This window comes from Epargyreus clarus, unplaced genomic scaffold (assembly GCF_041222505.1).
Source record: "Epargyreus clarus isolate Ecla_fem2 unplaced genomic scaffold, WU_Ecla_fem_2.2 ptg000035l, whole genome shotgun sequence".
Lineage (NCBI taxonomy): Eukaryota > Metazoa > Arthropoda > Insecta > Lepidoptera > Hesperiidae > Epargyreus > Epargyreus clarus.
Window position 1 is genome coordinate 734,935 of NW_027332240.1, and position 27,622 is coordinate 762,556.

At 37.5% G+C, this 27,622-nt stretch overlaps 1 protein-coding gene across 1 annotated transcript; it reads right to left on the reverse strand.

Moving 5' to 3' along the window:
• On the reverse strand, positions 1 to 27,499 carry LOC140756475 (band 4.1-like protein 3). Its single transcript, XM_073091988.1, has 8 exons — positions 27,267 to 27,499; positions 8,659 to 8,783; positions 7,733 to 7,880; positions 6,959 to 7,075; positions 5,982 to 6,162; positions 2,024 to 2,176; positions 992 to 1,177; positions 1 to 168 (listed from the first exon to the last, which is right to left on the reverse strand). The coding sequence occupies exons 2-8, from the start codon at positions 8,773 to 8,775 to the stop codon at positions 42 to 44; spliced, it is 1,029 nt and encodes a 342-aa protein (XP_072948089.1). The 5' UTR covers positions 8,776 to 8,783; positions 27,267 to 27,499; the 3' UTR covers positions 1 to 41.
• Between the last annotated feature and the right edge of the window lie 123 nt (positions 27,500 to 27,622).

Consider the following 27,622-nt stretch of genomic DNA (forward strand, 5'->3'; position numbering starts at 1 on the left):
GAAGTGTGTTGTAAAGTAGTCTAGTGTAGTGTGGGGAGTGGTCAGGCACACATCGGTGGTGTGGGTGGCAGGTCCCTCAACTGTCGCAGCGTACGACGGCAGGACAGGCGGCGGGAGCCCAGCCGTGGGAAACCTTGCACCCGGTCCACTTTTACCGGGACTTCGCGTCTGGAACAAACAGGAATATAATCAATTGATTTGTTGCTCAATCGTGTCACTCCAAATTGCTACAGTATAAAATCTCGGCACTAATTAGCACTAATGATAAGATAAGAGTTCTATCTGCGGTCGGGCACAGATGCGCCGTTACCTCTAAGGACTAAACTGGAACACCTATGAAAAGTATGTCCCTTACCACACCCTTCAAACCAGAACACCGCAGCGCTTAAAACTACTGTTGTTAGGCAGAAATAGTTGTGGCGGTGGTGCCGCCAGAGTTTACAAAGGGTTCTCCTACCTTTGATTTACGATACCAAATATGTATTGCTCGTTGCTCGGTGATAGTTCATGTAAAACATATTCTATATGGAATTGGTTACAGGTGTTTATAGGCGTCACTGACCACTTACCATCAGATGGATTACATGTTCGTTTGCTCACAAAATAACGATTTAACTTTTAAGATTTACTACCTTTAAGAAATAAATTATCACTTGTAGCTTGGCGTGGACTTTTTTTTTATAATATAGGAGTGGCAGACGAGCATGCAATCTACATGATGTTAAGTGGCTACTGCCGCCCATGGACATATGTATCAACCCCAGATAAAATTAGATTTTCCTACCTGAGGTCGGCCTCCGATGCGCTGCTACCCCTGAGGACTAAGCTGGAACGCCTCGAAAAATTATGTCTCCCTTACCACACCCATCAAAACGGAACACAGCAGCGCCTAACACTGCTGTTATTAGGCAGAAATAGGTGTGGCGGTGGTGCCGCCGGAGTCGACCCACAAAGGGTTCTACCACCACAATAATATTTAATTCCACCTCACCTGAAGAACATATGGTGCTCAACGCTACACCTCCAGAGCCGCTTACTGGCTCTCGTGGACGGCAGCTTAAAGCTCAGATGGGTCTCGAACTCGTCGAACTCGCTCGCTCGGAGACGCAGCGTGAAAGATCGCTTGTTGTAGCTGATCTTTGTGATCTTCGCCCATGGGAACCTGTTCATTAGCACCCTGGAAGATAATGAATGGTTGGTGTTCTTTTTATTTTTTTAAGGGATGAATAGTGGTGGTGGTAAGTTATAGTGGTGGTGGTAGGAGTAGTGATTGTGGTAGTAATATATATTGGTGGTGGTGGTAGTGGTATGTTACAGTGGTGATGGTGAATAATTATTTATGATAGTGGTCGTGGTAAGTTATGTCGGTAGTGGAGGAGTTCTGTGGAGTAGGGGTGGAGGTGGTAGCCTTGTTTGTTATTAATGGTAGTCATGCTTTTGTAATAACAGTAATGAGTGATAGTGGTAGGTTGTGTTAATGGTGATGTAGGTGATGGTGGTGGTGATCGTGGTGATGATGGTCCTATCTCTGCTGCTAATAGTTATGGCAGTGGTTATTGTCGTCGGAGTATACATATAATGGTGGTGGTAAGCATTGGCATCATTGGCAGGTGGTAGTGGTGGTGGTCAGTTGTGGTGGTGGTCAGTTGTGGTGGTGGATATGGTGGTAGTAGTAGTGGTCGTAGGGGTGGCGGTAGTGGTGGTGTTAGATGTGGTGGTAGTGGTGGTGGTAATGGTAGTGGTGGTAAGCATTGGCATTGCTCGTGGTGGTGGTACGGGGGGGTTGTGGTAGTTACTGATTCAGGTAGTGGTGGTAGTGGTGGCAATGGTGGTCAGTGAGGGTGATGGTAGTGGTGATCAGTAAGGGTGGTGGAAGTGGTAGTGGTAATGGTGGTCAGTAAGGGTGGTGGTAGTGGTGGTGGTAATGGTAGTACTGGTAAGCATTGGCATTGTTGGTGGTGGTAAGCATCGACATTGGTGGTGGTGGTGGTAATGGTGGTTGTGGTCAGTGGTGGTGGCTCACCCGTCCCTGAGCACGGCGACGCCGGGCGCGGCGACGGCGAGCGCGATGGTCACGTCGTCGCTGTCGCGCGCGGAGTGCAGCTCTGCGCCATACAGCGGTAGCTTCTTCGCGTTCTCCAGGTAGTTCAGCTCTGCTTCAGCTGGAGTCTGACCCCTGGAAATTGATACCAAATCTTTAAAGGAAATAATCGTGGTTGAACTGCTTACTTTTTCTAACTTTTACTCATTTCTAAATTCATTTGTGGCTTATAATAGAGGTACAAACTTGTTGTTGATGATAGTATCATGTATGGTGTTAGTGGTGTTGAGAACTATTCTGCATCATATCAATTATAGGTATGAATATTTTATAGGCAATAGCCAAGTAGCCACTTATATCACAAAATAAAAACGAACATAAATAAGTCAACCTCATTTCTCATACCTACGCTTGGCGATACGCCTACGTACTTTGGGTTGCACACTTAACATCAGTTAAATCAGTGCATCAGTGCATCAGAACCCATACTCCAAGCCCACACTAGCCGGCATAGCAAAAAACTTATTCTATCTAAAACAAAGCATAAACATAGTTTTTGTAAAATAGTTTACACAACAAAAACAAAACACACAAAATTTTACATTTTACAATGTTCACAGAGAAAAAACCCTAATAACTTCTAAACGGAATACCCTTATTACACAATTCCTTTTGAACATGCTGAATTGGATTTTTGTTAACTCATTTCTGTCTGTTAAAAATAAGCGAGCCTACTCAATCCATTTTAAACAAGTAATTATTTTAAAAATTAAAAAACCCGACTGCACCAAAAAGGTTGAAGTAGAATTTCCAAAAGCAGTGAAATAGGCATTTCATTATTTTTATCCAGAAAACCACATACAAAGTTTCGTAGTAGGTGTCTGCTTCAAAAACAAAAGATGTTCAAAAAATATTATCCTATTTTTAACCGACTTCAAAAAAGGAGGAGGTTTCTCAATTCGACCGTATATATCTATTTTTTTTTTTTTTTTATGTTTGTTCGGCGATTTTTTCGCGATGCCGCGACCGATCGACATGATTCATACGCCATTGTATGCGGCTAGTTTCACAGGGGGTCCCATTTCGAGGAAATTTGAAAATTTCCGCCAGTTTTCCCGGAAAATTGGAAAAACCCGATTTCATATAAACTTGAATAAGTCGAGTATTTCTTAACCAATTTTAATTTTCTTTTTTTCATATGAAAGGGTGTTTTGTTGCGGTACTTTCCTACCTTAACATTAGTACGCTCTGATGATTAGAATTTAAGTTATGGGGTGGAACTCATCATCACTACCCCTCCTTTTTACATATTTTATGACAACTTACCTTCTGCCCACTCAATTCTCATGAAACTTAAAATGAACATTGAGTGTCTAGGTTATCATGATATGATGGAAAATTTGACCTTCAACTCTTCAACCCTGGTAATGCAGAAGTGCCTCCTGCCTCAACCATACAAGTTAGGCATTTGGAACTTATGGATATTTAATAAAGTCGATAAGTTGAGATATATGACGGAAAATTTGACCTTCCACTCTTCAACTCTGATAATGCAGAGGTGCCTCCTGCCTCAACCATACAAGTTAGGCATTTGATGCTTATGAATATTCAATAAGGTTGATAGGTAGAGATATATGATGGAAAATTTGACCTTCTACTCTTCAACTCTGATAATGCAGAAGTGCCTCCTGCCTCAACCATACAAATTAGGCATTTGGAGCTTACGAATATATGATAAGGTCTTTGAGTAGAGACATATGATGGAAGATATGACCTTCAATTCTTCAATCCTGATGATGCAGAGGTGCCTACCATGTAAAGTATATAGATTAGACATTTGTTGTAATGAAGTAGCTAGACAGAGATATATGATGAAAAATTTGACCATCAACTCCTTTTTCTTTTCTTAACTATTGAATTAAGGTAAATTGGACCGGTTCACTCGCAGAGTTTTACCACCTAGTTTGATTTATTTACTTATCTGTTCCTACCTAACCTAGCCAATAATTAGTATCTCATAAAGCTTAAAGAATTGGTTAGGTTAGGTTGGAACATATAAGACAATATAAAACTAAGCGAGAAGGGCGCGGCAGCGCCCTGCGAGCGGGTGGATCCAATCCGTATCTATTCAGACCTTACCTTTATTCATGATCACATTTATACAATTTTACATAATATTAATACAAACGTTAGCATATCATCACTAAAAAGGGTGAAAAAAAAAATTTTACCAAAAAAATAAAACCGACTTCTATGTCACTACAAAGTAAAAAATAATTGAAATAAATGTTGGTTTAGTACATATTTCTGAAGTCGGCGCTCATATTGGACACGCTGTTATCAAACGAAATATATTGAGCGCCGACTTCAGAAATATGTACTAAACCAACATTTATTTCAATTATTTTTTACTTTGTAGTGACATAGAAGTCGGTTTTATTTTTTTGGTAAAATTTTTTTTCCTCGTAGTGCTCATTTACGCTACATAAAGAACCTATGTGTAAAATTACAGCATGCTTAAGTTCAGGGTTTTTTCTTTGCGTTGATCTCTGGCACAGGAACTCACTCATTTAGTCAGACAGTCATCTCGATGTGTATATACGAGTATATATGTACTAGCTGACCCGGCAAACGTTGTGTTGCCATAAAAATAAAACAATGTTAAGGGTGAACAACCCTTATCACTTAGGGGTAAAAAAAATAGATAGTGGCCGATTCTCAGACCTACTGAATATGTATATAAAATTAGGTGAAAATCGGTGAAGTCGTTTCGGAGGAGTACGGTAACCAACACGAGAATTTTATATATAAGATATATAATGTATGTGTAATCTCCTCTTAATTTCTTTTATTTTGACACCCTACTCGATAGGTTTGGTTAACTTTTTTTAAAACGTGTTACTATGACGTGAAAAAATCCATTTACGGTCTATAAAATATATAACTTCATTAAATCAAAGTTTCCGTCATTATTTTACCTCGTTAGAGGTAGAATTTCATTATTTTTATCTAACAAGCCTGATACATAATTTCAGAATTTGCTTCAAAATTGACGATTGTTCAAATGAACTTTTAAGCCTTATTTTACCCCCTACGGGGTTGATTTTTCGGAGGGGGGTTAATTAGTGCTTCCTTGTTCTTATATAGAAAGCCAAATTTAAAATTTTATAGTCGTTACTTCAAAATTAAAGAATTTCAAAAAAACTGTTTTCCCCTATTTTACCCTCTTAAGGGTAGAATTTCCAAAAGGCCTTTCTTAGTACTTATTCACGCTGTATAGAGAACCTATGTGCAAAATTTCAGAACTGTTAGGTCCTTGGTTTAGGCTGTACGTTAATTTCTGAAAAATGAAAAAGTCATTTAGTTAGTCAGTCAGTCAGCCACCTTGCTGTTTTATATATATACAAATATGTTTTTATAATCTCCGTTTCATTTCCTTTCATTTGATACCCTACTCGATAGGTTCGGTTAACTTTTTTTTTAAATGTGTTCCTATTTCGCGCCTAAAATCCGCCATTTTGATTTTTTTTTTACTAACTCCTATCTAAGGACACTCGGGTCATTGAAACAAATATAATGACACCTTAACTGTTGAAATTCATCCACCCGTTTGTTAGATCGGATCAAATAAAGAAAGACAAACATACAAGATACGCGCGTTAAACATAACCCTTCCTTGGCAGTCGGGTAAAAATAGACATTAACGTCTGTTTCTTTTTATTTCTGCCGTTATAAATTCGAAAATAACAGAACCAATTTTGATTGTCATTCTACTTGTGTTTAAGCTTCTCTTTCTCACTTACCGCTTCAAGAAAATCACTTTAAGAAACTACTTCTCATTTTTTCTCTAATATCTATAGATCAAAAGAGAGATAGCTCCTTCTCTACCCTATCCTGTATCTATCTTTCCCTCTAAAGAAACTCCATTTTCAAATCTTACCGATGCTTCCTATACAGCTCATCAATCTTGTCCTCCAGGTCCGGTGTGAGGACGCTGATGGGCGTGGCGTTGTGCTCCGAGATGATAGAAGACCCCACCCTGGTCTCCCTGTCACCCAGCTCGGCTTGGAGCACGTAGGACGCTAGGAGCGCGTACGTTATTATGGAGCAGGAGAGACGGCCTGGAAGATTCGAGAATATTCTTTGGTTAGGAAGACGTAAGGGTTCTGAAAGTAGAAGCAGTTGGGCTAAACCAAGGATATGCCACAGCTATGCTAATTTCTAGTGTGAAGCAGTTTTTGCGTCTCGGTGGAAGAGTGTGGATGCGATTATCTTAATCCTCAAAAGTGGCGTCGAATAAGTGATCAGCTTCTGGCAGAACCCCTGTACTTTTTGATTTTTTTTGTTACCGCAACCCCCCTTTTAGTCGCCTCTTACGACAGGCAGGAGGTACCGTAGCCCTATTCTAGTCCCGGGACTATAGGGACAAGAACCCCTGTACTAGGGTTTGATTACAGATGCCCATGGACAGGACTGAACACGTGAACACTAGTCATCAGGACTGAAACTTCGTTCGCTGACTTTATTTTTACGATTTCTGTCTAATAACATCATTGTTAAGCGCTGTTGTGTTCTAATTTAATGGGTGCAGGGAAACACACTTTTCGAGGCATTCCAGCTTAGTCCTCAAAAGAAGCGGTGCATCTGTAGTCGATCTCAGGTAGGATTCCAATCTTATCTGGGGTTGATTATGTTGGGGTTGATTATGTTGATTATGTATTATATTATGTTGACCATGGGGGGCAGTAGCCGCTTACCAAAGGAGGACTGCATGCTCGTCTGCTACTCCTATATTATAAAAAAGTTTTGTTAACATGGACCACCTTTGATAATTTTGACCATCTGAGTTTATCAAAGCAAGTATTTGCAGACCTTAAACAGGTTATCTTTAGCCTTATAAGGAGTATGGCAACGTACTTTCCATCAAGTCCCTCCTTATTGCCAGTCCAAGCTGATACCGCGTGACGTCATCACGTAGCTCTGAAGGCTCTGGAGGGTAGAACTTCACCGAAAACCGAACGTCCCAGGGTTCGTCTGAAAACCGGTAGAACTTGGTATTAATATATTTTTATGGTATGGTGTGGTAGTGGTTATGATAGCTTACAGTTGATGAGTTATTTGAAGGTGGTAGAACCCTTTGTGGTTCGACTCCGGCGGTTACCCCCACACTTATTTGTGCCTAATAACAGCAGTGTTAAGCGCTGTTTTGAGAGGTTTGGTAAGGGAGTCGTGCTTTTCCGAGGCGTTTCAGCTTAGTCTCCAGGGGTAGCGACGCATCTGTGCCGACCTCAGGTAGGAATCTAATTCTATAAGGTGTTGTTACATATGTTCATGGGCGGCAGTAGTAGTTACCATCAGGTGGAGTGCATGCTCGTGTGTTCCTCCTATATTGTTTTACCACTCCCCAATAATGTACCTTTACTGAACAAAAGTCCACTCTTAGAATAAGATTGATTTTACTACTTCTTATAAAATCTCATATTATGCTAACAAATTGGCGACGTTGCCAAACCGTCGCCAAATGAGTTACCTGCCTCATTGTATCTCATATGCGCTCGGTTCGGCAACGCCGCCAGTTTATTATATTATGCTTGGATACGTCGCTGGTGACATCGCCACGACATCCCGGTGGGACAAGGGTCTAATTTGGTGGCGATATTAATGTTTTCATCGAGTAAATTCAAAACCAACTTCTAAATGTCTTCGAGAGACGTCTGTTCAGGTCCACCCAGACGCGAGGGTCGCCGCGCTGCGCGTGGAGAAGACCGAAGAAGTCTTTCTCCACGATGTCCAGGGAATCGCAGATCCTGTCGAGAAGATCTGCGCCGCGGGCTTTGCGCTGGAATTATAAACAGAAACAAAAAATAATAAGTACCGAAATGGATTCGATGTTTTTTCTGTAACTTTAGATGTAACTTGATTAAATAAAAATGTTCTCAATTATTATTATTTTTTGTGTCATTATAATTAATTATAATAAGTTTTACTAACATAGGTTTTAAAGTACAATGTAAATTCTAACAAAATATGGACTATGTCTGAGTTAAATGAAAATAAATAAATAAATTATAGTCATGGGCGTACATAAAGGCCCTTTGGGAGGAATGGAACCCCATCTTAGCATCGAAAAGAAAAGAAAAAATCAAACTGACATTTGACCTTTTACCTGTTATTATGACCTTTTTTTATTTTTCGTCGACTTTCAGAGACTATATATCCTGGCTCCTTAGTATAGCGTAACAAAAAATCAGAGCGTAGGGAACTTTTTCGACTATATCGACGACACCACTTATGTTGGTCCCTTAAGGAACTATAGCTATGCCTATAATTATATTCCTAAACGAGCTTTTGCCCGCGGCTTCGCTCCCGTTACGAAGTAATATTTTCATCCCCTATTTTATCCCCTTGGGGGTAGAATTGATCAAAATCCTTCTTAGCGGATGTCTACGTCATAACATCTACCTGCCTGCCAAATTTCAGCCCGATCCGTCCAGTGGTTTGGGCTGTGCGTTGATAGATCACTATGTCAGTCAGTCACCTTTGAGTTATATATATTTAGATTACTCATTTTATCTTCGTTTTTTATACTGTATCATAACTATAATAAGCATGCTCACCTCAACATCAATAGTGATGTGGTGACCGTCCAGGAGTTCCACGCGCACCCTGCTGTCTCCAGCTTGCCGCGACACCATGCCGTCATCTGATGCTAGCCTTCGAAGACTTTCACGCATTATGCCACCTGGAACACGAGTTCAGAAGTCATTGCACCTTGTAGCATCCTTTATGGTTCGAAACTGGAGGTACCATTGCTACAGTTATTTCTGCTTTTTTTATAATATAAGAGTAGCAGACGAGCATGCAGTCCACCTGATGGTAAGTGGTTACTGCCGCCCATGGACATCTGTAATCAACCCCAGATAGTATACGATATTCCTACCTGAGTTTGGCCACAGATGTGCCGCTAACCCCGAGGACTAATTTGGCGCCTCGGAAAAGTATGTCTCCTTTACCACACCCTTCAAACCAGAACACAGCAGCGCTTAACACTGTTATTATATTGTAAGGCAGATATAGGTGTGGCGGTGGTGCCGCCGGAGTCGAACCACAATGGGTTCTATCAACTCTAAAACTGCCTGCCTTATAACGATGGTGTTAAAAAGCAGTGATAGCCTAGTGGTTAAAGAAACGCGGCCTCTTGATCGGAAGGTTCGAACTTCAACTAAGGCACATACCTCTGATTTTTCAAAGTTATGTACTTATTAGCAATTAATGATCACTTGCTTAAACGGCGAAGAAAAACATCGTGAGGAAACCTGCATACCTGAGAATCTTGATCTTTAAAAAAATGTTTTCAAAGATATGTGAAGTCTATCAATTCACACTTGACCAACGCGGTGGACCATAGACTTTTTTAAAAACATTTCTCATGTATTCAGGTTTACTCACGTTGTTTTCCTTCACCTTCAAAGCGATTAATTTATAATACTTACATAACCTTGAAATCTGAGGGTTGGATTTGAACCTCGGGTCTCGTGATTGAGATCCCGTGTTTTCAACGATCATATAGGCTATCATCATCAATCCATTACTGTCCCACTGCTGAGCACGGGTTTCCTCTCACAATGATAAGGATTAGGCCATTAAGGTGGCCATACTCCACCGCGCTGGCCAAGTGCGAATTGATAGACTTCACATACCTTTTGAGACTTTTTTTAAGATTTCTAGGCTATCCCTGCATGATATTATACCCAACTTAAACAAACACCAAACTTCAGTGGTATTAACAGTAATAAATCTACTCATTAGATTGACGTAAATGTAAACGTAGGTTATTTTTGGGCGATGTTCAGTAATTTGTAAGTCCTCCCACATAACGCAATTGATTACGAATTACAATCAATCCATTGTAACAATTAACCTTCGTTGCTTATTGATTAGCTGCAAGATGTTTGGGTTTGTGTTTTGAGAATTTTCAATAAATTATCAATGTGATTTTTTTGTAAATATCAATCAACTAGTAATTAATCTAGTGTAATATTTTCATAACAATACTTATTTTACTAAGCAGTGATAGCCTAGTGGTTAAGAAACTCGGCCTCTCGATCGAGGGGTCCGAGGTTCAAATCCTAGGCATCTCTGATTTTTCAAAGTTATGTGCGCATTAGAAATTAATTATCACTTGCTAAAACGGTGAAGGAAAACATCATGAGGAAACCTGCATACCTGAGAGATTTATATAAAAAAAACTCAAAGGTATGTGAAATCTACCAATACTGCACTTGGCCAGCGCGGTAGACGATAACGGGTTGATGATGACTGTAAATATCAATTAACTTTATATTTTAATATTAAGCTAGTGTAAGGCTATATTTTCATTACAATACTCTTTTAATTATTTTATTTTAATAAGAGTCTATTTTTTTTTTCTTTAATAAATATAAAACAATTTATTTACAAAATTTACATATATACAAAAATGATAAACAAAAATATAAAAACAAAAACGAGTCTATTAATTGCTAGTGAGTAGCAATGTAGCGGGAAACTATATAAAAAGAAAGAAGGATATTATATTGTTTTAGAGAATATAATGTCATAGAATGGATTGTCAGAGAAAATAAAGAATGGAGCTGTTATTGAAGCTTTTATTGCATAAAATAATCTTTATGGAATGATCAGCATACCCTAGTATAAAAGATATTCAAAAATGTACATAACTAATTTGTTTTTGAAATACAGTAGACATCATTCAGACTGCCAACCGTTATCTAAGTAGCCCAGGGACTCCACACCTTTAAATGTATCGCGAAGGCATCTTAATGAAGATATTGGAAAGTCGATATGATTATCGAAGCATATCGCCCGATCGACGATGCGTGACGATGAGCTAAGATGTTACCGGTCAATAACCTATCGCTACTGGTTTTTTATAACTAGCGATAAGGCAGCCGGGCTAGCTAATGGAAAGCAATAACCGTCGCCTATGGACATTTGCTATAAGAGAGGCCAATGCATCGCCGGCTTTGAAAAGTTATTTTGCGCCATTCTTGAAGCATCTTCAATCTTCATATCAAAGCATTCCGGAAATATCTTGGGAGGAAGTTCATTTCCTATCTACTTTACGATAATAATGTCTTTAAAGTTACATACTGTATATTAGTGGTAAGAGAGAAACACATCATGAGGTCTTTCAACTTATTCCTCGGGGGTAGCGGCGCATCTGTGGCCAACATCAGGGTTACAATTATACCTGAGATATACAGATATTCATGAGCAGCAGTGGCCACTTACCATCAGATATATTGCAAGCATTCACTACTTCTAAATAAACAATAAATGCTGAACTTGGTAGAACCTTGTGGTTCGACTCCGGCGGCACTACCGCCACACCTATTCCTGCCCGATAACAGTGTTAAGCGGTGCTGTGTTCTAACTTAATCCTCAGCTGTAGCAACGCATCTGTGACCGGCTCAGGTAGGAATCTAATCTAATCTGGGGTTGATTATAGATGTCCATGGTCAACAGTATCCACTTACCATCTAGACTGCAATTTCATTCACTTCGCTTAAGCCTTTACGAGTTATCTCGTATTAGCAGTCTATTTTTACTAGATCCGAAGCTTTATCGAAGGTCTATTGTGTACGCAATAATTTCATGTCTGGCAAAATGCCCAGATATTGCGTTAAGTACACTGTTAGTGTTCCCGTAAATATGCTTTAATCTGTGGAATTTTTACACATCGTAACTTTACTAATCTACTTTGTCACGTGTCAAAATGTTTTCTAAAATAGAATGTTGTTTTGCATGAGAGATATTCAAGTGTTATTAAATATAATTGTAGTGTTTGTATCATACTATTAACAATAGTAATAGCTGTAAACACTGTCTCGGGCACACGGTGGGGCGGGGCGTGCGGCGTCAGTACCGTGAGAGCCAAAGGTGAGAACGGACGCGCTGCCCGCGCACATCGTATGTTATCGAGCCAGTGCCTCGGGTGTAAGTGCAGGGCCGTACACAACAAGTGGCGACGAGGATAAAAGAAGGGTTAGAAATAATCAAAATAAGGGGCAAAGGTAAGGAAAGCAACACTATCAAATTAAGTGAAATAGGTATTAGCATACGAGTTTAGTATTCATACTGTTAACGTAGTTGTAAAGTTTTAAGTTACCTACTCGTTGGTTAACCACCTACACGACAACAAAGCGTCAATTATCAAACCGTTTTCTTTCGAGTGCAATTTGGTATAAGGTCGTACGGTGTATTTTAATTCACTAAAATAATTCAGTTACTAATAATTGATTTTGGAACTTATATTGCGTGTCTTATTCAGCTGTGTTATTTAAAATTAATGCAAAATTATTAATAAAGTGTATAAAGTATTATTATGGCGCGAATAGCTTAAATAAATTATATTATTCGTGTGGGTTATGATAAGTAAAATGGATAGATGCCTCGCCGCATTGAAGGTTAAGTGGGGCCGCAAAGGGAGGGAGACCTCCATCGTCTTTTGCAGGGGCACACTAACGAGAAATGCCATTAATTATTGCGATAATGCACGTTAACCGTAGGTGTGGCCACCGACTTTAGCGTGTTAAAAATTGTCGCAATAATTATCGCGCTAATGGGCATTGACGTTAGCCGGTAGTGTGGCCCCAGAATTAGCGTTTCACGTTTCCCGCCATGATTTCCTTTTATTATTTTTAAATCATGAATCGTTGCAACCAGCATTATTTTTCGAGTGAAAGATTTTAAACTATTTTAAAGTTTTATTTATTTAGTAATGTTGAACTAACGCAATAATGTGTAAGTATAAATGTAACCTTATACTAATAAACTAGTACTGCGTGTTTTACGTAAAAAAATGAATAAAATAAAAATAAAAAATTCAGTTCTCAGAGCTGGTTGCACTTTCTTGTTGGGAGAGGACATTATATGTATTTTACTTATCTAAGATACTTATCTAAGCGTGGGGGTTTGATTCTACAAAATAACGAATTATAAGTTACATACCTATCTCCATTGGTGATTACTATAAAAAACGTCCATTAAATTGGAAAACTGTGGTATAAATGACCGTCCATTAAATTGGAAAACTGTGGTATAAATGACCGTCCATTAAATTGGAAAACTGTGGTATAAATGACCGTCCATTAAATTGGAAAACTGTGGTTCAAAAGACCGTCCATTAAATTGGAAAACTGTGGTTCAAAAGACCGTCCATTAAATTGGAAAACTGTGGTTCAAAAGACCGTCCATTAAATTGGAAAACTGTGGTTCAAAAGACCGTCCATTAAATTGGAAAACTGTGGTTCAAAAGACCGTCCATTAAATTGGAAACTGTGGTTCAAAAGACCGTCCATTAAATTGGAAAACTGTGGTTCAAAAGACCGTCCATTAAATTGGAAAACTGTGGTTCACATGACCGTCCATTAAATTGGAAAACTTTGTTAGAAATGTACCCCTATATAATTGGAAATAATTTATAAAAATAGTTTTTTTTTAATCATAATTACTGTATACACTTTACCATTAAATTGGAAAGCGCAACAAAGTCGAAAAACAAGTATTTTTATTTTCAGGTCCAATTTACTCATCACAATGTCTGGCAATTTACCACCACTAGAAAAACTCGATTTAGAAGGAGATAGTGCCTCATTAGGACAGAGATGGGAAAAGTGGAAACGGTCTCTAAATATATATCTAGAGGCAACAGACATTATAACACCAGTAAAGAAAAGAGCGACATTATTATTACTGGGTGGACCAAGCCTTCAAGAAATATTCTACAACTTGCCAGGTGCTAGCGCAGAACCAACTAATGACAACAATGTTTATGAAATAGCGATACAAAAACTTAACGATTACTTTACTCCTAAGCAGAGTAAAGTTTACGAAAGGCACGTTTTTCGCCTGATTAGACAGGAAGAGGGTGAAAAGTTTGAAAAATTCCTAGTCAGGTTAAGGAATCAAGCGGAAAAATGCCAATTTGAAAAGCCTGAAGAGCATTTGGTCGATCAAATTGCAGAGAAGTGCTTATCAATCGATTTAAGAAAGAAAATTTTGACAATTGGTGACAGCATAACACTGGACAAAATTATTACAGAAGCTAATACATTAGAAGTCGTCAGTAGGCAATTGGAAGACTATGGACAGCAAAATAAGAGTCATGAAGTTAATGCAATTACTTCTGTTAAAGAAAAACTAAATGTTTCAAAAATTTACAGTAACAGATTCAGGCCTACTGACAAGAAAGGATGCGGTAGGTGTGGAAATTTAGAACACACCTCAGATCACAAAAATTGCCCAGCAATAAGAAAAACATGCCATGCTTGTGGAAAGCTAGGTCATTTTCAACAATTTTGCAAGAAATATTTATTTAGGAAGAGGAAACTGGGGGAAAGTAGTAAACAAGAAAAGGAAAGACCAACCAAGCAAATGAGAAAAAGGAAAGAAATTAATAATATAACAGAAGATGAAGTCGATTACGTTTTTAATATTAACAATGACGCGAATATAGAATGCGACGTAGGAGGTATAAAAACAAAAATGCTGATTGATTCTGGGTCAAAATACAATTTACTTACGGAACAGACATGGAAAGAGTTAAAAGAAAAAAGAGTAAAATATTTAAGCCAAAATAAAAAACCAGATAAAACGCTTTTTGCGTACGGCAGTAAAACTCCGTTAGATATTGTAGGATCCATTGAGACAGTGATTAAAGTAAAAAGCCGGGAGGAGCGTACACACATGTACGTTATCGCAAATGGATCTAGAAACTTATTAGGCAAAGATAGCGCAATAAATCTCGGCGTTCTGAAACTAGGTATTGAAGTCAACCAAATAGAAAATGAACCGTTTCCAAAATTTAAAGATGTTTTAGTACAGATCCCCATTGATGATTCACAAAAACCTGTTTCGCAGCCATATCGGCGTATACCTATACCAATGGAAGAAAAGATTGAAATTAAGATTAAGGAATTGCTGGATAGTGACATAATAGAAGAAGTTCATGGACCATCGAAATGGATATCTCCTATGGTACCTATATTAAAAGATAACGGGGAATTACGTCTATGTGTGGACATGAGACGTGCCAATATGGCCATTATGCGTGAAAATCACCCATTACCATCTATGGAACACCTTTTGCCAAAAATAAGAAAGGCTGAGTATTTTAGTAAGCTGGATATTAAGAACGCATTCCATCAAGTGGAATTGCACCCAGATTCTAGGCATATCACAACTTTTATTAGTTCAAAAGGTCTTTACCGATATAAGCGTCTCATGTTCGGTATAACGTGTGCACCGGAGCTATTCCAAAAAATACTCGAAAAAATACTCCTCAAATGTGATGGAGCTATCAATTTCATTGATGATATTCTTGTTTACGGGCGAACAGAACAAGAACACGATTTACGCCTTCAGAAGGTGTTACAAGTACTGAAGGAAAATAATGTTCTACTTAACGACACCAAATGCATATATAAAGTGAGAAAGGTTAATTTTCTTGGACATGAGCTGACCCCTGAAGGTACTAGACCATTAAAGAAATATATAGAAAGTGTAGCTAAATTTCGAGCTCCGAAAACCATAGAGGAATTACAAAGTTTTTTAGGCCTTATAAATTACATTAATAAATGGATACCTAATATGGCTACCATGACTGAGCCATTAAAGCAATTATTGAGACAAAAGTTTGGAAAAAATGCAAATATTGAAGAGTTTTGGTTGACTGAGCAAGATCGTAGTTTCTCATTACTAAAAGAGACGTTGACAAAAATTCAGACACTTGGGTATTACGATGTTCAAGACAAAACCCAAGTCATAGCTGATGCTAGCCCAGTTGGATTAGGTGCAGTTCTGGTCCAAATTGACGCTAAAGGGCCTAGAGTAATTGCGTATGGGAACCGGACGTTGACAGACTGTGAACGTAGATATAGCCAAACCGAAAAAGAGGCTCTAGCCCTAGTTTGGGCTATAGAACACTTCAATGTATTTCTATTTGGGAAAGAATTTGATTTAATCACTGACCATAAGCCTTTGGAAGTTTTGTTTGGAGCTAAGTCGAAACCATGCGCTCGAATAGAGCGATGGGTGTTAAGATTACAGGCTTATCGGTATAATATTAAGTATAAGCCTGGTAAGTCGAATATAGCCGACCCATTGTCACGATTATGTAGTTCTAAAAATCAACTGAAGACCACGGAAGGTGACGAGCATGTTAATCAGATTGTGGAAAATGCAAAACCTCGAGCAGTTTCTATGGCGGAGATTAAGATGCACTCGGAAGAAGATACGGAAATACGCAAAGTAAAAAAGGGCGTTTACACTAATAATTGGGATGAATCCGTAAAAGGATACAAAATTTTTGAAAACGAATTATGTTTCTTTGACAACGTTCTTTTAAGGGGTAACAGACTAGTCATACCGTCGAAGCTTCGGAAGAGTGTTTTAGACGCAGCACACGAGGGGCACCCTGGAATCGTAGCGATGAAAGGCCGGTTGAGATGCAAAGTTTGGTGGCCAAGGATAGATAAAGATGCCGAGAACTTAGTGAAAAGTTGTAAGGGTTGCACATTAGTTGGATTACCATATCCACCTGCTCCTATGAAGCGTCGCGAATTACCGGAAGGACCTTGGATCGATGTCGCCATGGACTTACTTGGCCCATTGCCTAGTGGTGATTATCTCTTGGTTATAGTAGACTATTACAGTCGATATAAAGAGATCAAAATTACAAAAATTATTACCAGCACTGTAATAATGCGGTTACTAAAAGAAATATTTAGCCGATTAGGCTACCCCTCATCAATCACTGCCGATAACGGACGACAGTTCATCAGTGATGAGTTCAAATCATTCTGTAAGAATTGTAACATACTGCTTTTTAATACCATCCCCTACTGGCCACAACAAAATGGTGAGGTAGAAAGGCAAAATAGGGACATATTAAAGCGTTTAAAGATTGGAAAACTGGAGAAAAAGGACTTGCAAGAATGTTTGAATGAATATCTCATGATGTATAATTCTACACCCCACTCTGTGACGGGCAAAACGCCAATGGAATTATTTTTTAAAAGATTAAACAGAGATAAAATTCCAACACTGCAAGACATATGTAACAAAGACGACGACACAGAAATAAGAGATAAAGATAAATGGCAAAAGGAAAAGGGGAAAGATTATGGGGATAGGAGACGTAAGGCGCGAGACTCGGATTTGAATGAAGGAGACAAGGTATATATAAAGGAGATGAATAAGACAAACAAACTTACTTTGAATTATAACCCAATACCCCACGTTGTAGAACAGAAAAAAGATGGAGACGTTACGGTAAGAAATGAGGAAACGGGACAAACCTTAAGGAGGAACGTATTACACTTAAAAAGAATAGAAGGACAATGGCAAGCTGTAGATGAGGGAGGTGAGGATGAGACTGGAGGCCGTGAAAATAATGTGAATTAAATACTGTTTTAGATTTTGAATGATTGTCTGTTTATTAAATTAATAATTGTTATTAGGGGTACAGTAGAGCGTCGATTATCCGAACTAATTGGGGGACGTGGGTGTTCGGAAAACCGGTATTTTCGGATAATCGAACTAATGTACATATATATTGATTCAGTCATACAAATTTACGTACAGTTAAATGAAAACCATATAATTTACATTTATGAATATCTTTAATGACAAATAGGAAATAAACAAAAAAAAGTGCAGACAATCTTGTAGTCAAACTAGTGTTTACTAATTAAAATTAACGCTTAAAAAAATCTTGAATCTTCGTCTGCCGAAGCAAGCCTACCCGCTTACGAGAGGCTAGATCACGTACTTTTTTGAGAACAGATATTTGATACTGGTCGCTGTTACTACTACTACCGTTACTTCTGTACTAGCAGTTACTAGGACGTACAATAACGAAGTGAACAAGTCGCGACAAGTGTGCGAAAACTGACGCGCGGGCGGGCGGTGGTGAGAGGCCCCACCTCATTGACCCGCGCGTACTATGTTCGGATAAGCGGTCGTTCGGTTGAGCGACGTTCGGATAATCGACGCTCCACTGTACTTGCAAAAATAAAGATTTTAATAAGAAAGGGATGTAGTGTTTGTATCATACTATTAACAATAGTAATAGCTGTAAACACTGTCTCGGGCACACGGTGGGGCGGGGCGTGCGGCGTCAGTACCGTGAGAGCCAAAGGTGAGAACGGACGCGCTGCCCGCGCACATCGTATGTTATCGAGCCAGTGCCTCGGGTGTAAGTGCAGGGCCGTACACAACAATAATTATTTTAATAGTTAGTTGAGTATACTTATTATTATTTTGATTAATTATTTTGCGTCATTTTGGTAATAATACAATTTGTATAAAAATAAGTTACAGGTATGTATCACTGGCAGGTAAGATTTTATGACTTAGCATAAAAAAGGAAATGGGTCTTGACGTTTGACTTATATTTTGAGCGGGAATAAAAGTTTGTTTAACTAAACTAAATAATAATTTAAATAGGAGTAAGAATGGAACGCTATTTAGTAATAGTTTAGTAGCTAATACCTAAAACAACAGATTTCTTGTAAACTACAAGAAACATGCTTTTTTAACTGACTTCAAAACAGGAGGTTTCTCAATTCGAAAGTATTTATGTTTTTTTTATGTTTGTACGGAGATAACTTCGTCGTTTATGAACCGATTTTGATGACTTTTTTGGTTGGAAAGAAGATATTTCCAAGGTGGTCCCATTATAAGGAAATCAGGGTTTGATGATGGCAGACCAGAGAAATCGAGAGGAACTTACAAAAATCGTAGGGGTGACTAGTGCATTTGTAAGTTTTTTCATTAGCGGACCATTAGATAGGGTTCCTTTGGCACCCTCTGGAATCACAAAAAATGCTTCAAAATTTTAACTAAGTGTAAATATACTTACTTATTTTAAGTTTCATATTTTGCTAACCATTAAAGAACTGTAACTTCTATGTGTGTCTATATATACTGACTATTTTTATGTATATAAATAAAATTCACCAAGTGCGAGACGAACTTGCACATGGAGAGTTCCGTACCAATAATTTTTCATTTATTTTTTAATTTTAGTATTTGTTTTCGTAGAATTAAATTAACTGTGAAAAATTGTACTATCTATTCATTACGGTTCAACGGATAAACGGAAAACGCCGAAAAATAGCAGTTTCTTGAATGACCACTCCCATTTATTTTTCAGGTTTTTGTTTTAATTTTTGGTATTTACCTTATACTAGTTACCTTATTGTTACCTTATGTTGTTACGGCGGCCACATTTATACATACTCAAAAAATTTCAAGTGTCTATCTACGCGTAGATATAGTTCAAGAGACAGAGCCCTGAGACAGGCGGAAAAACAATGGAGGCTTAGTAATATTAAACAGGCGTACGGAACCTTAAAAACCATCAAAGAACGCACGTAGTCATCTTTATGACCATCACCAAATCAATAGTGCTATGGTTCGATTTAGACGGAAAACATATGAATAGATAAATGGGATTTATGCCACGATTTGTTCTATGGTTTTATTGGCTTCCAGCGCCAAGAATGTAGCGGAATTGCGCAGCTCTCAGGTTTATGGCTATCTGTAAATATATTTGAAGTGTCTGGGCTATTGGGTCAGTTTGCTAGTGGATCCCTTCATGAAACGCATTTGTAGTTTCGCGATAAAATATAAATGTCTAAAAATAAACAGTAATACCCTAATGGATGTACTGGCACACACTTCTTAATTTTCTATCTTTAGTGCGTATGAAAAAATAATTTTTACTTGCTTGAATCATAGATTAGTAAAGATTACTCACTCCTAACAAGAAAACGTGACCAGTTTTGAGAATTGAAATAGTTGCGTAAAAAAGTTTTGCCACGTCTCCGTGCTAAAATGTCCCTAAAATATTTGAAATAATTATTTATTTATTATTTAAATTACGCAGTATTAGTTATTTATTCGTAAATTTTCTCTAAAAATATTTTTATTTGTCATGAATTTAAAAAAAGAACTTACTAATAAGCCGTTCGTGCTTCATTCAATTTCAAGGCGGCGAAGTATCTTTACTAATCTATGGCTTGAATAATGAAAAAGAATGAAAAGGGTTCTTTAAAAATCAATCTCAATGGTGTACGAAGTCTACCAATTCGTACTTGGCCAGTGTCCATAGTCCCACTAGTGTTGGACTATGGACATAAGCCCCTTTCACCTGAGAGGCGACTCTTGGTGTCCAAGAATCACGAGTCAACCATTGGGTTAGCGTAAGCAAAATATCGGAATCGTAAGGAAAATATGCATGACAGACTTCCGCACTTGCCCCACGTGGTAATCTGCTAAGTATATTAGTTCTACCACATTTTAAAGTACCATTTGACCCATACATACCAACATATCGACCCCTCCTACAAATATAATATCGTAACTGCAAATGTCAACTTTACAGGAGTGCGTTTCAAAATTTCGGATATGCTAAAATGCGAATAAAATCTGCATTTCTGCAGGTATCTCTATGAAATTTAGTATATATATTTTATTTCATATGCTTTATAACGTTAATTGTGTCGATAAAACACATTAAAATAAGGTTCCAAAAGCAGTGGCAATAAAAAGAGGGGGCTATTGTCCGAATGAATTAAGTTAGGTGTAATGATAGAAGGGGGGATAAATTCTTTGAAATTTGTTGACGAAAAACAAAAAAGAGCTTCCTATTTTTTTCATTTTCTGTCGAGAGGGAATCCGAACCACTTTGAGGGGGAGCTTATGTAAAATGCTAACATAGCAATTTAATAACAAGCTTAATTTTAATTTAATAAAAAACAATAAACAACAACAATAAAAAGCAATAAACTTTAATACGTACACATCACAATACCAGGTCTAGATTTTCTTCAACTAAAATCCAACTGTCTGTACAGATTCTCGTATGTAAATTCTTGGAATAACAACTTCTAAGAACACCGGCACACTACAAGTCAGTTTCAATAATGAACGTAGTCATTCTGACGAATGGTTTGAAGCAGGAAGATAAACATTTTGCAGACAAATGACTTGATTTATACAAAAGTGTATAGAAATACGTGTAATATGTAAAGCAGTGGTTTTCAATGTTTATTGCGACCCCCTGGATGGTTACAGACTATATGTGGTTCGACTCCGTCGGCACCATCACCACACCTATTTCAGCTTAATTACAGCAGTGTAATAATCAGCAGGCACCATCACCACACCTATTTCTGCTCATTTACAGTAGTGTTACGCCTTGCTGTGTTCTGGTTTGAAGGGTGTGATAAGGGAAACATATTTTTCCGAGGCGTTCCAGCTTAGTCCTCAGGGGTAGCGGCGTGTCTGTGGCTGACTTGTAGGACTTGTATATCTAATCGTATCTGAGGGTTAATACAGATGTCCATGGACGGCAGTAGCCACTTACCATCAGTCCATCTGCATGCTTGTCTCATCATCAACCCATTACTGTCCCACTGCTGGGCACGGGTATCCTTTCATAATGAGAAGGATTAGGCCATAGTCCACCGCGCTGGCCAAGTGCGTATTGGTAGACTTCACATACATTTGAGATATTTTTTTCTATAAACCTCTCAGCTATGCAGGTTTCCTCACGATGTTTTCCTTCACCGTTTAGCAAGCGATAATTAATTTCTGATACGCACATAATTTTGAAAAATCAGAAGTGCGTGCCTGGGATTTGAACCTCGGACCCTCGATCGAAAGGCCGAGTTTCTTAACCATTAGGCTATCACTTACTTGCTTACATGCTCGTCTGCTACTCCTGTTTTATAAAAAAAGTTGAAACCACGCGCCGAAATTAGTTTTAAATAAACTCTTTGTTGACTCAATAGCTATTTTAAATATTCAGACACATTATTTATAATTGTCACAAATTAACTGTTATCGTTTCGTTAAGCTGTTTCGTTATATTATTGTTTAGGAGAATTTGTTTGAAGGACGTTTTAATTATTTTGAGAATGAGAGCCGTCATGCAATGAAGATATAATAATATTTGTAAAACCAAGTATGTTTAAGGCGAATTTAGATTGCAATCTAGGCAGATTGTGATATATTCATAGATTAGTAAAGATACTTCGCCGCCTTGAAATTGAATGAAGCCACAATTGGCTTATTTTAGTAAGTTCTTTTTTTAAATTCTTGACAAATTAAAACATTTTTAGAGAAAATTTACGAATAAATAACTAATAGTGCGTAATTTACGTAATAAATAAATAATTATTTCAAATATTTTAGGGACATTTTAGCACGGAGACGTGGCAAAACTTTTTTACGCAACTATTTCAATTCTCAAAACTGGGTACATTTTTTTGTTAGGAGTGAGTAATCATATGTACCTTGGTTGACTTTTTAAAAAAATCTTGTGTGAATACATAGATTAGTAAAGATTACTCACTCCTAACAAGAAAATGTAACCAGTTTTGACAATTGAAACTGTCGCTGTCATCTATTTTCGTGTTTGAAAAATATTAAAAAAAAAAAATGTAGTTTTTAGTTCATTTACGAATGTGCCGATGTTTCTCCACACTTTTCGATTTCGTGTTTATGCGCCACTTAACTGTCGGCATTGTTCCACGTAAATTACATCATGACAGCCATTAAATGGCTGCCAGAATTGTCAGCCGTTTAAGCCATATAATGGTTTCCTTCAATTACAAGGCGGTGAGATATCTATACTTATCTATGTGTGAAGTGTGTTATCTATGAAGTGTGTTATCTATGTGTGAATCCTCATGATGTTTTTATTCGCCGTTTAAGAGATCATTAATTCGCACATAAATTTGAAAAATCGGAGGTACATGTCTGGCTTTCAACCTCGGACCCCCTTATTGAGACTTACCTACTCATTTTATTTTTTATATTTTATGTGAAGTCCCAAGGTATTTTTATTTTTAGCTGACCACGAATAAAGAAATTAAAAAAAAACTGATTACGATTTCCGCTCTCCACATTCTTAATTTGAATACTTTTGCATGTATAGGTTGCATTCCAATGTTACGCAGGCAGCTTTAGTGCTTATACGAATACAGTTAAAGCACATAATTCCGTGCACTAAATAATTTTAATTTACATACGTGTACACAACGCCGTGTCGAACTGGACACAACTTTTGAATTTAGAATACATTTTTTTTTCGGTACGGCCTAATGTATTCAGCCTACTTTATAAAAATAAAGTATTATCTATGGAAACTGAACACTATCTCATTAGGCTAAGGCTTTGAAAGAATATAAGTATAAAAGTACAAAAATATTATAACAAAAAGCCTAACTGGTTAAAAATATTGCCAATGTCACTCCCAAAATTTAGAAGATTAACAACACCTTTTATGTTAAAATCCATCAAACTGCTTGGGTTATAGGGCGTGACAAAGAATGAGACATATGTACACACATATTATTTAAGTTCGAAAACAGTACCCCTCGCAGTGGGGGTAAACACATCATCATCTATTGCAGCATATAGCATCTGTTGTTCCTTTATTACCTTGTGTGACTTTTCTGTTAGAAAACTATTCAAATTTTATTATAGTATTATTTTATTTTTAATTTTAATTAATTATATTGTGTAAATATGAAAGACATCATGAAAAATTATATATTATTTTTATAATAATAAGATCTAATTTATATAATCACTGGCTGGTACGATTGTAGAAGTTAGCACAAAAAAGAAAAAGAACGCGTCTTGACATTTGAGTTATGTTTTGAGCGGGAATAATAAATGTTGAAATTCAATGTTAGCATCTTATTTAACTACAAACAATATCGATCTCTAATAATTATTTAATACTTATATTCCTTTCCTATTTATGTATATTTTCCTAAACTTCCCGGATCCTTGTTCTTTTCCAAATTAATCGATCTTTATATATTATATTTTGAACTTCCCCGCTTTTATACGTACAACAACTTGACATTTGCAAAATGGTCATAAGACCGAGAAGCCATTGCATAAACAAAAAAAAATTGACAATAGGTCGAATAAAAAGTTTTATTTTTAAAATTCAAAAAACGAATGAAACGAACATGAAATAAAGATACAAATAGACATGGGTTGACAACCAGGTCTTAACCTCGACCTTTCTAATTAATGGTTGGTTCATTAGCAGACTAGCTTCGTTAAGGCAGCCTTTCAGAGCATACGCGAGACTTGACATAACATACCAATTTCTTTTTATAGCGCTTCTGTATTTTGGTTTGAAGGTATTTTTAACAGAAGTAGCTAACGAGCATGCAGTCCTTGATGGTAAGTGGCCGTCGACCATGGACATCTGTAGTGAACTCCAGATAATTAAGATTAGACTATTTTTTTTATAATGTAGGAGTAGCAGACGAGCATGCAGTCCACCTGATGGTAAGTGGCTACTGCCGCCCATGGACATCTGTAATCAACCTCAGATAGGATTAGATATCTTTATCTGAGGTCGGCCACAGATGCGCCGCTACCCCTGAGGATTAAGCTGGAACGCCTCGGAAAAGTCTGTCTCCCTTACCACACCCTTTAAACCGGAACACAGCAGCGCCTAGCACCGCTGTTATTAGGTAGAAATAGGTGTGGCGGTGGTGCTGCCGGAGTCGAACCACAAAGGGTTCTGCCAACTTCAAAAACAACAACTATTGCCACAGATGCATTGCTATCCCTGAGGACTAAGCTGGAATGCCTCGAAGAGTATACCTCATGTACCACACCCTTTAAACCAGAACACATCAGTGCTTAACACTGCTGTTATTATAATAGGTGTGGCTTGGTAGTCGAACCACTACCACACAAACACACCACATACAACGCAACTTCAAAGGGTTCTACCACCTTTAAAAACTACACCTTGATAAAAAATGGTGTAAATTAAAAAATGTACAGCTTATAATCATAGATAATTCCTGTCTTATTTTAGGCCATCTTTACCTGCGATCCAGATTGACCCACAAGACCTTATGACGTCATCGGATCCAATTTACTTGATGGCCGGGCTTAGATTAACCCACTATCACGCTATCTTAATCTATTAGAGGTAGGCATATTTAGCCAAAAGCTTTTATATCTTTTTTATCTTTTATCTAAAGATAACCTGTTTTAGGAAGCTCTGGAAATATTCGGATGTAAAATTTTACGTTGAACGAATAGTTGGATGAACAAACGAACAATCGAAAGAATAAATGAAGAACCAAGTGGACGGACAGATGAATGCACAACGAACAAACTGTTGGTCGGACAGACAAACCAAGTGACTGGCGGCAAATAAACAGACGAATGGACGGACAGGTGAATGAACAAAAGAACAAACGGGTAGACGAATGAACAAACGTTGGGACGAATAGGTGAGTAAACAAACGGAAAGACGGATGAACAAACGTAGGGACGAATAGACGAATGAACAAACGAACAAACGAGCAGACAAATGAACAAACGTAGAGACAAATAGACGAATGAACAAACGGACAGTCGAATGAAAAAACGTATGTACGAATAAACAAATGAACAAACAAACAACACACGGACTAATAGACAGACAAATGACCAAACGTATGGATAAATAGATGAATAAACAAACAAACAAACGGACTAATAAACAGACGAATTAATAAACGAATAAATGGACGGACGGACAGAGAAATGAACAAACGACCATATGGATGGACGGACAACAAATAAATTCGCAACAAATAAATCGCATTAATATCAGTAGGGATTGCGAATCTTCGCATGGCATATGAAGTGAAGGGCCAATTTAATTATAGGACCTCAGCCGGTCCGACCACGATGCAATTTAGTTGTAAATTGAGTATTACGTCATGCTGTTGGCATGTTTTGCTTAATGGAGCGTCGTCAATTACTGTCCCACTGCTGGGCAGGGGTTTCCTCTCAGAATGAGAAGGATTAAGCCATAGTCCACCACGCTGGCCAAGTGCGTATTGGTAGACTTCACAATACTTTGAGAACTTTTTATTAAAGATCTCTCAGGTATGCAGGTTTCTTCACGATGCTTTTCCTTCGCCTTTGAGTAAGTGATAATTAATTTCTAATGCGCACAAAACTTCGAAAAATCAGAGGTGCGTGCCAGGGATTTGAACCTCGGACCCCTAAATAATATGTCAAGTTAATCCCAAGGGTTTTTCAAGTAGCAAAGAAGATTGCAGTATACCTGATGAAAAGGAGTCCTTCCTATACTTGGTTTTTACTCTTAAATAGAGTAGAAGTTTTATTCGAAGTCGGTAAAAAATCGTTTCTACCTAAAGACAAAGTTTTCCTAAAACTAATGATGCCTAGTAAAAGTGGGTTTCTGAAGTTGCTAGAACCCTTTGTGATTCGACTCTGGCACCACCGCCACACCTGCCTGCCTATTAACAGCAGTGTGTGTGTGTGTGTGCTGTGTTCTAGTTTGAAGTGGTAAGGGGGGCATACTTATCCGAGGCGTTCCAAGGTTTGTGACACCAACTTTGAGACCTATCCATGTCTATGGGCGTCAGTAACCACTACATGTGGACTACATTCTCATTTGCTACTTAAATTCAATAAAAAATAATAAAATTAAATCTCTTTCTTATAAGTATCATAAAAATTAACGGCGTTTTAGTCGTCTACGAGGACCAGTAGCCACTATTGTCCACAGCACATCCACGATAATGTGATAAGTAAAGCGTAAGTTGCACAAGTTTCAAGTTAACACAAATCCGAGAGAGGTCGACGACCCCGTCTCGCAACTTGCGTACTGTTTACGACCTTATTATCTTAACAACAAAGGTTTCTATAAATGTAATTAAAGAGGATATTTTAATTTATTGTAATAGCTGGAATTATAAATAAATTGCTATTTCTTATGTCAAAGACCTTGTGGATCAATAAAAAAGCAAAATGTTAAAACAGTTTTTATAATGTCTATGATTTTTATTTTTTAAAAGTCATAAATTGGTGATTGAATGTTATTTATAATTTTACATTAATTATTAATTTTTAATTTAAATGGTATTTGTTTCATCTATACCAAGTATATAGTAATAGTTATAACCATATACGTTTTTGTAATTTTTTTTATTATATTTTGATTAAGACATTCACGCACAATTTACTATTCATAAAGCCATATACCTACTCATAAATTTATTAAAATAATAGGCGCAACAAATATAAAACCATATAAATTAAATAGTGCTTATAATATTGCTAAAATCTTTAATTAATCTGAGCTTACCACTAAGACTGAAATCCAGACGCAAAAAAGCTTCGAAAACACCGCCTTATTGCTTTCAAATACCGAACGTTCAGTTTTTGTTGTCTATGTCACTTATGTTTTCTTTTTAATTTTTCACAAGTTTTCGTCCAAATACTTCGTTATTCCTTTATTTGAGTATTTAGTAGTATAAGGAAACAATAAGAACGCGCGCTTTCGCGCCAGCCGGCGGCAAACTGGTCAAACCAGCTTGAACGAACGAGACAAGCTTTGCATTCATGAAATACGTTCGTGTGAGAAAGAGTCAGATGTATTTCTTGCTTACTGCTTACAGCTTTCTCGTAAAAAACAGTTGAAAATCGTAAGTTAGAAAGAGA

What these genes read in the sequence shown, in the direction of transcription:
- LOC140756475 (XM_073091988.1), bottom strand. Translation starts at nt 8,775, where the DNA reads ATGCGTGAAAGTCTTCGAAGGCTAGCATCAGATGACGGCATGGTGTCG. An exon ending in ACATCACTATTGATGTTGAG is followed by an intron (nt 7,881 to 8,658) that starts GTGAGCATGCTT and finishes TTATAATTCCAG; the next exon opens with CGCAAAGCCCGCGGCGCAGA. An exon ending in GTCGCCGTGCTCAGGGACGG is followed by an intron (nt 1,178 to 2,023) that starts GTGAGCCACCAC and finishes ATTATCTTCCAG; the next exon opens with GGTGCTAATGAACAGGTTCC.